Raw genomic sequence first — 16947 nt, forward strand, 5'->3', positions numbered from 1 at the left:
TACAGGTGGGGTTTTAAAATGAGACCAGGCCTCTCTCAGACAAGCAAACCGGCGCCGTCTCTCATTCACACCTTCACCTTCGCTCATGCCGACGCTCCTCTTCCTCTCCAGTGCCAAGCACCGCCGCTCCCGGCCCGGTGCTCTAACTCCTTTGTTTTAACGAGGGAACACGGCGGGCGTCTTCTTCAAGCTTCTGAACGTTTGGCAGCCATCTTGATGCTTGATGAAGGGCTATGAGCCTGATCGTCCAATCAGAGAGGCTCATGGAGCGCTGACGCGTGACATCGTGCTCATGAGCAAAGCAGGACGAAGGCTTGAAAACAACAAGCAAGTGTGAGTTTATCGAAGAAACAAGATCCGATGTCACTTCCTGTCGCCGTCCTGCCAGCTGCTGGCGGTTCTAACGGACCGTCGATGGAACGACTGCCAGTCTAAAATCATTGCAGGCGGCTGCGACCTTTGACCTGGATCCTCATCTGTCTCTCCCTGACCTCTCCCGCACCTGTCGGGGGTCAGAACTCCCTCCTGAAGGTGTTTTTGGGATGTTTACACGTGTCATTTGTGGAGAGGCAGGTGGTCAGACATCCAGACCCCCCCCCCCCGTGTTTCAGGACGCCTTTGTGTGCTCCCGTCAAACTTTTTCCAGAGTTGAGTTTGCCCTTCCAGAAGCCCGACGCAGCCAGACGGAGGCTGATGGGTTTGTCCGTCTCCATCTTCATCTCGACTTGCCCTGACATCATCATCTTCGCCACTACGCTCCGACAGGCAGATTAAGTCACATCTCTCAGCCTGGTGCACCTGAAACTGAACCGCCCCCTCCCCCTCCTCCTGGTCTGCATCAATAACCTGCCATCAGCGGCTGCCGCCACCTCTCAGAGCAGGATGTCACATAGATGTGACTGTTGCCGTGACGATACCAATGGAGCCCAGACAAGATTGATATGGAGAGATTGAGCGCAAGAAAAAACGACCCCCCACCCTAACACACACACACACAAATATTGTAAACATGATACAACGGTAAACAACATTTTACATTGTAATCATGCGATTGTTTACCTCAGGCATGGAAACACACACACACACACACACACACACACACACCTGATGGCTATAAATACAGAAGAACCCAATCATCAGGTGTGTGTGTCCTGACGTCTGCGGTTGAGGTTTATTTGAAGTATCTGAAAGTGAAAGTTTGTTCCTTTTCTTGGAAACGCTGGTAAAATCTCAGACGTGTGTTGGATTTTAGGAAGTGAGGTTGGACTTGCTGGCGTTCACCTGGAGTTTCTGCTTCCTGACACTCATTCTTACCTGACACTTCGACGCAGTAGCAGGTAGAACCTTCTGAAACTGAAGCACATCATGCAGTGTTCTACTGGAAATGGTCAGAGGTCAACTTCACCCGCGTCGTTGGACTCAGGTGAACAGACTCCATCATAACTTCATCACCTTGATTGTGTTTGGTGGTTAAACCGAGACCGTGTTTACCTCAACTTTGCCGTGACTCGACAGGAAGTACGTGATGTAATGATACAGAGCGGGGAGATGTTAGCTTAGCTGCTAACAGCGTTCTAGCGACAGAGTCTTTTCACCTCCAGTCTGAATTTTTCAGAATATGGCAAAACCATACCAATTATAAAGCATTGCTGCTTTTACTTTGAAGGCAAGATCGCTGCGTCATACTGACCACTTCACGCAAACACATCCTGCTCTCACATAACACGTGACGTTTCATACGCGCACTAAGATTTCTGACAGTGGTGAAACATGTTTAGTCAATCGCCGATATCACATCAACCACGTGAGGTCATGTCGCCTCCAACGGTCCCTGTGGGACACCGAGGTTCCTCCGCCACGCAGGAGGGAACGTTCAGGTACAAATGTCCCTCTGGAGACATGAAAGTTTATGGCATCTTTGTTATAATCTGTAATTCCATTTTATCCTGATTAGCCAGATTAACCTGTCATGCCTTTATTGATTTTTTTTTGGGGGGGGGGGGGTAAATAACAACAAGGAAAAATAGAAAAAATGTCTGCATGATGAGAAACTGCTCAAAGAGAAACTGGACCAAACTCACCATCTGTCCCAGGAGCGCCGACGTCCTGCCAGAGTTCCTGTCTCACACACACACACACACACACACACACACACACACACTGATTCACGCAACCCCCACCCCCTCCTCCTGAACACACACACACTCTCTCACCCTGGAGATAATAGCTGAAAGTTGGACTTGACAGGGATCAGCACCGCTCCTCCGCCGTCTGTCTCCCAATCAATACTCCCCCCCGCCCCCCCTCTTATTATCAGCGCTAATCTATATCTCTTTGTCTCGTTTTCTTTAAGAGTCGCCTCTTCGCTCCCTGTCTCTTCTCAAAATTACATTAAGGACAATCCCGTGTTTTGGAGGTAACAAATGTAAAATGACCTACATCGGAATTGGACAGAGAGAAAGCAGGCCACTGGAGCCAAAGGGCACCGGAGACAGAAGTGAGAGAGTCAGAAGAAAAGAGGAGGAGAAGAAAAAGACGAGCGTTGATTGGAAGTTGATTGTGGAAATTTCACTTTTGCTGTCTTTTTTTTCTCTTTCCAACAAAAGCGACAAAGAAAGTAGGGAGGACGGGGGGGGGGGTGAAACACAAATGTCTCGCGGGCTTCTCTGCGTCCAAACAAAAAACAAAATGGCAGCGTTAATAAAAAGCGATCACTAATGCTCGTCTCTGACGCCAGGCCGCGGGCGTCGCAGGCGTGGAAGCAGCGCCGGCATTCTTCACTGAGCCGCGGTCTTTTGTGGGGCCATGTGTCACGCTCAGAAACTTCCCATCCCGAAATGTACCGACAATAATGGCGGAGTGGAGAGTGTCAGGCTTTCATTTGGCCGGCCCATTAACAGGACGACCTGAAAGGACTGGAAATGAACCCAGGTTTGCTCAGGCTGGGACACGCTGCACTTCTGCTGCTGCTTTTATTCCTCCTTTTTTCTGCTGATTCTTCCGCCGCTGACCCCGAAGTCGCCTCGTCGGCGGCGGCTCCGGGCAGCGAACGGACGAGTTGGGAGAGCGCAGGGCCACTTTGAAGGGATTCTGTGTTTCTCATCTCTCTGTCTTAACAACAAGAAGCCGTCTGTTTGTGTTCCATCCGTCCAAAACCTGCTGTTTTATCAGCTGTTGAAGAACCCTTCAGACACGGAACTTCACATTGGAGACCCGCTGGGGGGGGGGGGCGGGCGGTGATCCGGTCCCAGACACCGACGACTTCACCCTTGGCTCCACACCATGTGACAGAACCTGTAGCGGCAAGTGAGGAAACCGGACTGATGCTGACCTCCAGCAGAACCGCCATCCCTGTCCTCCGTGCTGCCGTTACTATGGTTACCGAAGATGCAGCGGCTGGTTTCCTTGTAGATACAAGGTCGCCGCCCAAAACGAAATAAATCTGAGAGCCTGAAGAATCTCGCTCTTGAAAGTTTGAAGGCTGCTTCTGTTCCGTGCGTTTGAGTCTGCGTGGCTTCAGGTGACTATGGGATCGTTGTTGTCGTCGCTATGGCAACGGTCACATCTGCGTCGTCTAGAAAGAGACTCACGCTGGTCCGCCATCACAAAGTCTGCTGTGTCTTTGCTAGCAGGGATGTTGTGCTTTGCTGATCTGCTGGTGTTTTTACGCCTTCACCTGCGACGTCGATGTCCGGACAGGAATGGCGCTCATGTGATATGAATTCTCTTGGCGTCACTCAAACGCTCGTAAACGTTGAGTTTGAGCAGGTAGAGCTTTTCCTCTTCATAAAACGTGAAGAAAATCATGCGGTTCAAATATTTATGACATCACTTCCTCCTAATAAACAACGTCTTTTGGGGAGAGACAAGGGAACGAGGTCGTCCATGAGCCCGACGCTCCTGTTTAAAATGGCCGCCATCTGTCGATGGCGGAGCGTCCCGGTGCTGTAGTTGTAGCTTCTGTTGGGGTGGGAGCAGATTGAAGCATAACTCTGAGTCCTGGTCTGTGTGGAGAGCGCCGCTGTGCTGCAGCGTCTCTGTCCGTCCTCATCAGTGGACGTGAGGCCCGACGTCCTGCTGCCGTTGATGGTCTGCGTCTGCCTGGCTGCTTGTCCACACCGGGAGTCACTTCCAGTGTTTCCCTCGCGTGTCGTCCATGTTGGCGAGTGTTTGTGTCAGCTGACAGCTTCACAGAGGATCCGTAGCCAACCGAGGTGGGAATGATTAACCATGGCGCCGAGGACTGACACTGCCAATGGCGCGTGTGCGTGTTTACATTTCAGCTCACCCAGAGAGAGGCGTGAAGCAGATAACATGTATCTGTCACCTCTTTACATGTTTGCTTCCTCGTTTCTGGCTGCAGCAGAGAAATCTGTCAACCACCGAGGTTTTCGACACCGCCCTCTTTCTGCGGCCCTCCTGGCGCTCTCGCCTCGCCGCCGCTGCCGGCCGAGGGACGAAAACGTCGTCGAACTCTTTTGTTCCAAATGAGACCTGCTTGACCTGCGGCAGCTTGAAGGATTTGAGCACAAATAAAAGCATCACCATCGAAGCCTCCAGGAGTGACGGGACCTCCTCCACGCGGTCACATGATCACAAACGTTTCTATCCATAGAAAACCATACGTTTTTTTGTATTTGTTTTTTATTTCAAGGTGGCGTTTTCATTGCTGTTTCCTTGTGGCGGGCGTTGTTCAATGGTGCTTTACAAGGTTATTTTTCGTGGGTATTTTGATCGCCGGTGTCGGCGCTCGTCTCTCCGGTCTTGACCTCACCACGCAACGATTTGGAAAAAGTATCTCTTTTTTTTTTTTATTGTTGACTGATAATGCAGGATTTGAGATGCAAGAAGAGACTTAAATTTTACATCATTATGATTTTTTATTTTTGTTTTTTGTGTCTGAAGTCCGTGGAGGACGGCGTGTGGGTGGCTGCGGCCTCGCTGCAGCTCCACCGCAGCTCCACCGCAGCTCCACCGCAGCTCCACCGCAGCTCCACCGCAGCTCCTTCATTTCAGATGAAATATTGACAAGCAGAGCTGCTCGAGTTCCTATCAAGACACACTTGAGATTTGGCGGGTACCTGTATTCTGACCTTTACGGTAAAACGTCTTTGTGAAGCGTCTCAAAATGACAAAACTGTCAACTTTCAGCTTAAATGTCAAAGTTAAACTTTATCACGCGGTTGTCGAGTAGAGTGAGGAACAGACGCGTTCATGCGCCGCGTTGACAGATTCAATCAGTTGCGTTTTAAACCTGAATGAGAAAAATAAGAATCGTTTTTTTTCCCTCAGATGATTCAGGAGCCGGCTGCTCTCCTAAAATTGCAACGTATCAGGACAAAGCAACAAGAGGAAATTCTGACAGGGTTTTAGAAGATTTCATTGTCATTGGGAACATTCTTCGGTTTTGACGTCCTTTTATGGTCGTGGCGTTGGCGGTTGCGTTCTCAGAGTTTATTTTCTCGGTTGTTTGTGGTGTCACTGATTGGAATGTTTCAAGTCTTCATAAATGCTCAGACTTCACTTTATGGCTGAGCTGCAGCTTCCTCCTCGCGTCGCGGCTCCATCCTGAGGTGTCGCGCTCGTGATGACGTGAAACCTCCACGTCAGGGACCGGAGCGCGGCAACTGGCGGCTGCAGTCACGAGAACCGGCTCTGAGCAGGGTTGATGTGTTTAGATCTGACAGCGTCGTCTCTCTCTCTGTTCGCTCCTTCAGGTCTGGATCCATCTCAACGTCAGGGCGTGGAGGAGCTGATCTCAGCGGCGCCGTGCCGGTTCGACCACGCCTCCTTGTTCACCATCTTGCAGAAACACACTCTGCAGCACCGGATGAACGACTCCTTCTCCTGCCTGGTAGGAGCCGATCAGCTGACGTCATCTTTCATTCTCGGCAGATAAAGTAGTGACTCGGAAGGTGGAGGGAGGAAAACCCTGTTGAAGAGCCAGTGAGTCGCTGGCTCTCAGCCTGGGGGGCCTGGGGGGCCTGGGGGGCCTGGGGGCTCTCACGCTGATTGAGGGGATAAATGCTCCAATCAATACTTTCCAAATAGGAACATGACCCTCATGGACCACTGCTGGGCTGATTCAATGGGGGGGGGGGGCAGCCTAAATAAGGGGGTGGGGTGGGGTGGGATTTGTGTGTTGAGTGCAACTCATCAGCAACCATCGATGTCCAGGTTCCTGGAAAACTCTTGAATTTAAATTTTTTATTTTTTTTAAATTTCAAACACTGAGTGCTCACCAGGTGTCTGAGGCCACGCCCACCAGACAGGTGCGGAAGGATGATTCTTAAACGTGGCAAATGAAGTGGTAGGGGAGCTTGAGTCCAGTGACGTGAGCGTCTTCAGGGGCACTCCAGTCCTCGACTCTGCTCACGTTTTCAAGAGAACGCTTAGTTTTTCCCGAAGAACACGCGTTAAGTAGGAACATCAAACGGGTGTTCACGGTCACTTCCTGTGCGCCGTGGGCTTGTCCCGCCGTAGACTTGTCCCGCCGTGGGCTGCGGCGTCCTCGTGTCTTTTCAAACCAGCACAACAAGGAGATGTTCACCAAAGTGACATCTGTGCTTCTTTCAAGGCTCTACCTGCCTCGCCAGGACTCCCTCCAGCTCTGCAATTAGACCGATCCATTCACGCCGCCCCTCCAGCTCCTCTCGTCTTCGCCTTTTGTGAGAGCTCAAGTTCTTTGTGTTCCAACCTGAGCCCCTTTTCACCGAACACTCTGAAAAAAGGCCCGTGCCTGGGCGTGGGGGACATCTGTTGAGAAGTGGCTTGGATTCATGTCATGGACGGGGTCATATTTGATTCACAAAGAGTTGAACCCATCAACAACAACAGTAATTAGGCAGACATTCGGTTTGAAGCTGGGGCCCAGAGGCCTTGAACTGGGCCAGCGGTGGTTCCCAGTCCCGCCACAAGCTGCTGCTGGAGTGCTGAGCTTCAACCAGAATGTTGTTATTGAATCGTAGTCGTCTTATTTTGATGAGTTGTGAGATGAACTCTTAGTTTGGATTGAAGCTTCTTCTTCATCTTTGTTGCTGAAGTGAAATTCACAGTTTGGAAACTGGAAGCCAGCTTTGCTCTGGTGTTTTTTCCTGCGTCCACCAGGACCAAAGCAGGATGGAAGTATCTGAAGTATCTCAGACTGGCGGTGAAACTGCATTGCCTCGTATCAGTGAAGCCTGCACTGCTACATTTCTGTACCTGAGGAGTAAATGTCCATGTTCCAGTGAGTAAAAGCCAAAACGTTACAAATTGAAGCGGAGAGATGTTGATTGACTGAAACGGCGAGAGGATTTGAAACAGACAAATTGAGTTCACCCATAGTTTGATCAACTGTGATATATTTTCACATCATGAACCCGTTTGAAAGACCAAAGATTTGTGAAGTCATGTGATTTTTTTATTCTTTGAAAACTGGTTTCACTGAGGCACTGCTGCTGCCGTCCAGGTGAAGGCGCCGGGACCAGAAATGTCTGAACCAGCTGACCAACGATGGGAAGTCAAAGGAAAAGGTGTGACAGTTTTAAAATGAGGCGGGAAGATTCTCTAATCGAAAGAGGAACATAATTAATCCAATCAGAGGGGTTCATGACGCGGCAGACAGACCACCTGACCCCAGAGGAACGGCGGTGACGGCCGGAAGTGGACTGGAAACCTGCAAGTCAACGAGCACGGACCAGCAGACGCACCCCCCCCCCCCCCCCGCAGCCCCTGCGTGGGTACCAATCCTGAAGGTCTTTCTCCCTGATCAGCAGCCTGCTGTCCTCCCAGGCCCCCCTCCCCCCACCTCTGGCTGGTGAAGCAGAAGGAACAGGGTCATGGGATCATCGAGGATGAGCACTGAACTGAACCGCCGCTCGGGACAATATTTGCTTCTCCAGGCTCTTTGAATCGGCAGCGACGTAACTTTGGCCCACTTTGGCGTCCTGTCCTCTTTGTCTCCACCTTCCCTGGTGGAGACGAGGAGGCGCAGGTGTCCTCTCATCCCCCCATCAGACCTGTCTGAGCGCCCTGCTGTCAAATTAACATCCTGCAGGTGCGTCACCATTACAGACTCTAATATAATTACCGACTCGTATGCATCCACACGGCTCCGAGTGCGGCGGCTACGTTTGTGCCAATTAGAGGAACACTGAAAGAAGACGACCGAGGCGTCACATAGCGTTGCAGCGTTCACGTGTAGAAACGACCTTTGACCTCCTGAAACAAACAAGTAGCAGAATCGTCTCTCACATTCACCAACACTTGTGATATTGATTAGAGCAGTGATTGTTTCTAACCATGTGAGAAAATAATGATAAATCGTCACACGGCTGCATCCTAACGGGGTCAATGCCGTGTAACGGCGTGTAAATTGTGAGGTTGGAGGGGAGGTGGAGGAGGGAACAGTGGGAACACACGGAGCTGAAGAACAACAGAACATAGAACATTTTACTTTCATGGAACTGAAATACTGAAGAGAGAGAGAAAAGAAATGTCTGTTTTCTAACGGGGAGCAATTTCCCTCTCTCCCTATGAGAGAGAGAGAGAGATCTGTAGATCTAGATCTATAGATCTAGATCTATGTCTATAGATCTAGATCTATAGATCTATAGATTTAGATCTATGTCTATAGATCTAGATCTATAGATCTATAGATCTAGATCTATGTCTAGATCTAGATCTATAGATCTATAGATTTAGATCTATGTCTATAGATCTAGATCTATAGATCTATAGATCTAGATCTATGTCTAGATCTAGATATATAGATCTATAGATTTAGATCTATGTCTATAGATCTATAGATCTAGATCTATAGATCTAGATCTATAGATCTATGTCTATAGATCTATAGATCTATGTCTATATATCTAGATCTATGTCTATAGATCTATAGATCTATGTCTATATATCTAGATCTATGTCTATAGATCTATGTCTATAGATCTATAGACATAGATCTATAAACATAGATCTATAGACATAGATCTAGATATATAGACATAGATCTAGATCTATAGACATAGATCTATAAACATAGATCTATAGACATAGATCTATAGACATAGATCTATAGACATAGATCTAGATATATAGACATAGATCTAGATCTATAGACATAGATCTATAAACATAGATCTATAGACATAGATCTATAGACATAGATCTAGATATATAGACATAGATCTATAGATCTAGACTATAGCTCTAGATCCCAGAATGGTTTCTGTATTCTCTTTAAATAAGCACAGTACTGCAGTACACTTCCAGCAAGTTTCCTGCGGCACCAGTATGACTTCTTAAGTTTTATCATTACTTAAAAGTGCTTTTCAAAGCACAGACGACCGAGTGTCTTCCTGCTGGCATCGATCGGGAGGCTCCAGCCATCACGTGATGTTATGATCCAGTCATTAACGATCAGATCCTCATTTGAAGGGCATGTAGACACTTCCTTCTTTTACTCATTAACAAAGCTTCTGCTGTTCTTGGTTTTCTAACCTTCTCGGTGACTCCGCCGGTGTTTGTGTCACTGATCTAAACGCTGCAAATCCAAAGGACGTCAGTTTCACGGATTCAAACCAGAGAAAGTTTCAAAGTTTCCATGTAGGAATTACAGACGGACAGATTTTGATAAATGACTTAAAGGGTTCATCGATTATCACATTTAAAAAAAAAACCTCTTGAAGTAAATGATTGAATCCCAGCAGCGTTAGAAGCGTTTCCACCTGACGGCTTCTCTCAAAAGCATCACATCAGGTGACGCAGTCAGAAGTAAAGCTCCCAGCCCACGAGTGCCTCCATGTTGCCAGGATGATGTTCATGTTGCACGACAGAGAAACACCAGAATGTTTGAATCCAAAATGGTTTTATGTGCCAAAGCAGGCAGTGATGCCTGAGGATCCGCCGCTTCCTGTCAGGCGTTTGCAGCAAGGCGGCAGGAGACGAGCTGAGGAGTTCCTGCTTCGCCACCACACGCTACTTTCACTTTTTTTGGGGGGGGGGGTCATTCTTGCTCTTCGCAGGGAGGCGGCGGACACTGGCGCTCTGACATGGAGGCGTGTAGCTGCGGCGGATGGAGCTAACGAGGCAGTCAGCTCGTTAGCCACTAATTGAGCGGTCAGCGCCAAGACGGGAGTTCGCCATCTGTTTGTCACAGCGGAACATCTTGTCGTTTCACGCCCCTCTCCTTCTCTCTGGTGTGATATTAATAGCTCACAGACGGAGGGAAGAGAAAAGGAAGAAACTGGAGAAAACGACAAACAAACTGAAGGAGGCAGGAGGAGGTTGGGGGGGGGGCACTAAAAGGCCAGCAGAGGACAAATCTGCCAGGTCCAGTTAACCCCAACAGGAAGCTGGGAGTCACCGGGTGAGAAGAAGATACCGGTGGAAGTCCGTGTTCGGTTATCGGCAGTACTCAGTACTCCTCCTCCTGGAATATGCAGTATGAGTATTTGCACTACCAGTCTTTAACAGGGGCAGTATTTAGGTTTTATCTACAGGTGTACACCTACAGGTGTGCTGTCGTTCTCATGCATCACTTCTGGGTGGCTCCAGAATGCAGGAAGAGTCGGCCACCTACTTTTGGCTTGAAGCAGACGGAAGCTCATCGATCCACGGGCACTGAGCCGTCCCCTACCAGCAACTTTTACCATCCATCCATCAACTCGTGACACTCAAGGTCACCTGTCACTTAAAGGTGCGGTGCCCCATTAAGTGTTAATGGTGCCAAGTGGATGGCACCACGTGTTCGCTGTGTGTTGGGGGCCTCATTTAGAGCAGGTCTGGGAGGAGGTGGTTTAAGGTTGAGGACGCCTGGCGTTGGATTGTCTTCTTCAACGGCTTGAAACCAGCGAGGAGGCGTGAGCCGGACGTCCATTAGCCAGGGATGTTTGTCCCTTTGTGTTGTTGAAGAACGGCAACAAACAACTGAGGATGAACTGAAATGGATCTGAACTCAGACGGGTCAGCGAGAGTTGGCGTGAGGGCGTGCAGGTAGAGGTTCAGGTTCCAGTCAGTCCGAGCAATAAATCCTGGGTGAGACTGCGTCGTCTGTGGTAATGGAAACGTGCGTGTGCGTAGGTGTGTGCGCGTGGAGGCCAGAGGCTCCGTGGACGTGCAAATTTGTTCACTTTCCTTCTGTGAGGAATCTTAATTAGCATTGTCAGCTTCATGGCTGGTCTGGTGATTACACACAGGATGAGTGAAGTAATGAACTCCTGAGGCCGCCGCCGCCGCCGCCGTTCCACACCTCTGCTTCCTCCCACAAGCAGAGAATTAAAAGTTGAAGGGGTCGACCTCTCCAGTTGTGATTAATTGTAGGAAAGCGTGGAGGACTTGTGTTGAATTGAAGCACCAGAGGTGACTGCCGGTCAGTCCCATGTCTCCTGTGGTGACGGGAGGCTGCGAGGGACATCAGGCTTTGTCCAAAATCTTTTGTCCTCCACTAACTATTCTTTACTGTGAGAACAGTGAAGAATAGTTAGTTAAAACCTGAGACTAACTTCAATCTTCTTTGTTAAACACAGATGTTGGGTTTGTCTTTGTCCTTCAGGGCTGGTTCAGTCCCGGTCAGGTCTTCGTCCTGGATGAGTACTGTGCCCGATACGGCGTTCGAGGCTGCCACCGTCACCTGAGCTACCTGAGGGATCTGATGGATTATTCTGAGAGCAACGTGCTGGTCGACCCAACGCTGCTCCACTACAGCTACGCCTTCTGCGCCTCCCACGTCCATGGAAATAGGTAGAGAGACGCTTTCACCTCTGGACTCGTGGCGATGTTCGATTAACGCACGAATAACAATCCAATCCCCACAGCACCGAGCAGCAGCGCTCCTCCATCCTCCTTTACAGGAATCAGCCGGTCCAGAGACGTTCCTGATAGATTTGTGTGTCTGTTTCAGCTGATTAATAAGTTGTCATCACTTTCAACCAAACACATAACAAATGTAAGTGATGTACAGGTGACACCACCCACTTAGACCCTCCTCCTCCACCTGCTGGCAAAAGACGCTGGAGCGTTTGTAAGCTGACATTTTTGATCACTTTAGCTGCTGTTAGCCGTCGGTCGCCATTAGCTTTGAGCTAACAACGAATACATAGCTGGGTCTTTCTGCACGCTGGGGGTCACTAAGAAGTGATGCAGGAGGAAAAACGCCTGCTCGTGAGTGTGAGAGAGGCAGCATTCACTTTCTGGGGTGAAGTGTCTCTTCAGTGACGCTTCTCTCGTGGGCCATTTCATCTCCTCATGGATCGACCACTGATGTGGTCTGATCAGCTGTGAAAGGGCCAGATATGAGTGGCGGCAGCGGCGGTTGCCGTGACTGCGTCTCTCAGCCACTTGCTGGCGTCAGCATCATTCCAGCAGCTCGCTACACTCCTAGCGTCCCCAGATGCTAATTACTGATTAATTACTGATTTCTGTGCTTTCTGTCTTTGCTACCCCATCCAGTCAATTAGAAAGTGTAGTGATTAGCTTCTCCAGCTAATCAGCAGATAGAAGCGGGGGGGGGGGGGGTTACTGGAACTGGCTTTTTGTCAGTTGGAGATGTAATTTGAATAATTGGTGCCCATTCAGGGTCCTGGAGCTGCCTGAGTGGGTGTGGATGGGAGAGAGAGGTTTTGGATGGCTTGCAGTCTCAGGGGTGGGGGGAAAAAAAACACGACAAAGTTAATTACAGAACTTGAGTTTTCCCCGGAGGGACGCTCCAAGAGGCGAATCCGTGACTGCGGGCGGCGAGGACAAGGAGACGCGCCACAGAATGATCAACAGGAGAGAACTCGCATTTCAGGCGAGACATTCCGAGTCTGTCAGACTGTCCTTTTCTCACCGTGACGGAGAGAAACTTGTTGGACCTTAATTGAAACCAGTTCGTGTCTGATCTGTGAAAACCTCCCACCGCCGCCGCCGCCGCCGCCCCCGCGGGTTGATTCAAAAGGCAGGAAGTTTCTTTTTCACCTTGGATGTCTGAGATCGGTGCATTTGATCCGTTTCTGTTTTTAACACATTAAAATGCTTCTGTGGCGTCCAGACTAATATTAATAATAATATTCCCTGAGTTTCAAAATAATTGGCAATAAAGAGAATTTTTTATGAAGAAATTCAGATGTCTCTGCATCACGGCTGCAGAACTGTGAAAAATACGAACTTCATTTGGGTTTTGATTTGAAGGACAATTCTATCGGCAATCAGCGTCAGCGGCAGAGTTTAAAATGTCCCAGTCAGAATGAGGACGGGATCTCGATCAGCCTCAGACCAGTTTGAACTGGCTACAGGTTCCCCTGACACCTGAAGAACCTGTTTTTAAGAGACAGGTACAAGAAAGATGATGCAAGAAATAAAGTTGAGGAGGGACGGAGAGGTGGGAAAGAAGAGCCAGATCTCTGAGCCAGAGGCTAAACCTTGGAGAATCCACGCCAAACACTCAAGAGACGCTGCAGCGGCGGGCTGAGCTCCACGCCAGGGGCCAGTCAAGAGAAGTGATCTGCGTCTGTGCAAAGAGGATCACAGTTTGCTGAGATCCGTCTCCAGGATCCCTTTGAGCTGCGGACGTGTTTGCAGAGCTCAGGAGCAGGAACCAGACAGACGCCGCTTCTAACTGCTTCCACGTCTCAGGCCCGTTGGGTTCGTCCTTCTACGGTGAGTCATGTCATCAGTCCAGGTAGTGCACTCGTTGACGGGGGGGTTCTCACCTGTCACGTCTGATCATCCCCTCGGCAGGTCACCGACGCCACGCCGACAGGGTGTGACAGGAGCTTTTACCTCCCCCTCCTCCCCCGCCTCCAGAGAGGCGAAGGAGGAAGGTGAGGCAGAAGATAACCTGCTACTCAGACTCGTCTCCTTTCCACTCTTGGTGAGGTGAAGTGGCGTGCACGCCCGGGACGCTGCCACGCCGCTCAGCCGGCTCCACTCATGACGGCTCCACTCATGACGGCTCCTGTCAGCTGACATCAGACCTAAAGAGCCGCAGGGTTTGGTGGATCTGCCGGCAGACGTGGTACTTATCGTTTACACTTGAGCCACATTGAGTGTAAACACACAAAACTGAGTCTGGAGCCCCCCGCCCCCCCGGCAGCCTTGGCTCCGGCGCACTTGCTTCATTTAACAGCAACAATGTGTCTGAACCCCGACAAGCTGTCGCATCGCTGGGCGCTCCAGCGTGTGAGACCGAGCATGAACATGCATCAGAGAGGATGGAGGCTGAGCGAGGAGCTACTAAACCAAACACCGCACCGCTGGCCCCCCGCCAGCCCCCCCATCGCTCCTCCGCCTTAATTTGATTGAGAGGAAGTGGTGGGTGTGAGTGTCACTTGGGGGAAACTGAGTTCCATGCATACCTTTTGAAAGCTCTTGATCTCTTTGTCACGATCGGAGCAGAAGCAGGAATGAAGGAGCCGCCTTCTGCTCCTGGAAGGAGAGTTCTGTCCTCGTCTCTCCTGTCCGACGTTCTCAAAGACATTCAACAGAAAACAGTCCTGCTGATGAGAGCGTCACCAAACAACCCTCACTCAGATCTGAGTGAACAGGTGAGCCTGCCGGACCATCAGCCACCTGAATGAGGTGATGTGGTCGAAGGTTCTCCACCTCTGCAGATGAACCAAGACAATCAGCACTCGAACCCTCGTTTCCATTTAAAGGAACAACATTTAGGGAAAAACATGCAGGTGGAGACCTTCACACCACTGACCGCTCGTCTCAGACACAAGGGTCCACAGCCAGGACAGACACAAGGGTCCACAGCCAGGACCGACACAAGGGTCCACAGCCAGGACCGACACAAGGGTCCACAGCCAGGACAGACACAAGGGTCCACAGCCAGGACAGACACAAGGGTCCACACCCAGGACCGACACAAGGGTCCACACCCAGGACCAACAACAGCCCACACCCAGGACCGACACAAGGGTCCACAGCCAGGACAGACAGCGGTCCACACCCAGGACCGACCTGCTGGGTTTCGCTCCTGACACCTATCCGACATCTCTGTTGCACTGACATGTCGTTATCTTGTGAACTCAAGTGTGTTGGCGTAAATCTGTGAGTTTAAAGAAATAAGCGCCACTTGAGCCCCGTGTTTGTTCAGAGGAACTCGTGAGGAGTGAGATCTGGACGCTCTGTCTGGTTTCTGCCTGCCTGCTGCGGCCGCACAGGGACACTGATTGTTTGATGACAAGGAACAACTGTGAGTACAGGACAGCTGGTGTGAACTGTGAGGGCTTGGAGCCTCGGCCATCTACCAGCCGTCCACGGTGGAGCCGTCCACGGTGCCGCTGCTCACGTCTTCATCTGACCCGCCGCGGCCCGAAGTGCAGCGCGGCCCTCGGCCGCTTCGACGTGAAAGCGAGTTCTTCTGGCCTTCTCATGAATTAGCACCCTCCCAACAAGCCCTCTGCTGTCTGCTCCTGCTGGATTAACTGGCGCTTGTTAAATAGGGGAGGAGGGGAGTGGAGGGGGCGTGGCCAGGGGAGGGCGCTGGTCAATTGGTCGATCTGGGGAACAACAGAGTTTAGAAGTTGTCCTAACAAGTGCTGCAGTGAAGCTGTGTGTCATTAGAGTGAAGGAGTAGAGAGGAGAGGAAGCGCTCTCATGCTCCTCCTCCTCCTTTGTCCCCCCCAACACCACCCATCCCTGGACAACCACCCCACCCTCATGCCACCGTCGGGGGGGGGGGGGCTCTGGGAGGCCTTACAAAGCTTCTGGACGCGGCCGGATGCTGATGGTCCATCTGAGCAGCATCTCAGGAGATGATGAGGGAATCACGGAGTTGGAGGGGATTTTCCTGTCATTTTACTGTTCGTTAAAGAAAACTCACTTTTAAGTTCAATTACTGCGATCATTTTTGTCTTCTTCATATTTCTTCCGTTTGACGTTGATTTTAAATGTTATTTTCTGTATTAACATCCTGTTTAATTTGAAATCATGTTGTTGTATTTTGTGCATGATTTTATTTACATGATTTTACCACAAATAAATAGATGACAGTGACTTTGTCACCTTTTCTTGAAGGTTAGTGAAGGTAGAGCTAAGAGCTCGAACACGAGCCGCTCTCCTTGTCCGCTGAAGTTGCAGTCGTGTTTGAATAAATCCGATTATTCAGGGTGATGAATCCTGCAGCTCTGCTGTGCCGCTGCCTGGTTCTCTTCACCCTGCTGAGATTCAAGAACCCGCCGCCAGCAACTCGCCAGGGTTGTTGTCCTCCGGGCGTGAAGGGGACGAACCAGTGCAGGCTTTTACGAGACCACCTCATTGACAGACCTCATAGCTTCTTTCCTCCAGCGAGCGCCGGCACCGTCAGGAGAGGCTGCTTTTCTCTTTCAGCTGCACACAGAAAGTCAAGGCTGGTCGCTCTGGGTACTGATTGCATTTTTTCCCCTTTTTTGCCAAAGTGCCTATTCAGACCAGGCAAGAAGGGAATGAAAGCTTTACAAACATTAATGAAGCGCTCAACTAACAGTTTTTTCTTTGTGGGCTCTCCTGCCGGCAGGATGAGTTGTGGAGGAGGACGAGGAGCTGCAGCGACTCTCCTTTGATTGGTTGACTTTAGGGTCAGCGTGGAGGGTTTGGCTGCTCCAACAGTTTGGTGAAAACAAGCCAGCCAGGTTTGTCAGGAGGAGGGAGAAGCTAAGACAGAGAGGCGGCATGAGCTTTGTTCTCCGCTCCTTTATCTGATGCTTTTTATGAAGCGAGTGCAGGTTCTGATTTTACATCTTCAGCAGGTTCTCTGCTCTCCTGCTATTTGCATTGAAGGAGTCTTCACAAAGACCGCTGTTCTGTGCTGAAGTGTCAGAGAACATGTCAAAGATTTGCTCGCCGGTTAGTCACTGGGAGCTCTGAAAGGGTGGACGAGCTTTTAAAAGTGGCTCCTGTCACTTCCATCCTTTCTAAGGATGAGGTCCACATCCGTATTTATGCTAGGAAATAACACACTTTACTACAAAAATAAACTGGAGAGAGAGAGAGGACACG

The 16947-nt window shown here is 50.1% G+C and overlaps 1 protein-coding gene across 7 annotated transcripts in view; it reads left to right on the plus strand.

Annotated features, from left to right (window-relative positions):
• Window positions 1–16947, plus strand: part of cadps2 (Ca++-dependent secretion activator 2) — a 121320-nt gene that overhangs the window by 63317 nt on the left and 41056 nt on the right. For all 7 annotated transcript variants that reach the window (XM_086209847.1, XM_086209846.1, XM_086209848.1 and 4 more), the window contains 2 exons: window positions 5718–5854; window positions 11537–11724. In XM_086209847.1, coding sequence (XP_086065973.1) covers window positions 5718–5854; window positions 11537–11724 — 325 coding nt within the window. The remainder of the gene's footprint in view (window positions 1–5717; window positions 5855–11536; window positions 11725–16947) is intronic.

The sequence above is a fragment of the Aulostomus chinensis genome, chromosome 7 (assembly GCF_037954235.1).
Source record: "Aulostomus chinensis isolate RoL2024-O1b breed Wild chromosome 7, RoL_Achi_v1.0, whole genome shotgun sequence".
Taxonomy (NCBI): domain Eukaryota; kingdom Metazoa; phylum Chordata; class Actinopteri; order Syngnathiformes; family Aulostomidae; genus Aulostomus; species Aulostomus chinensis.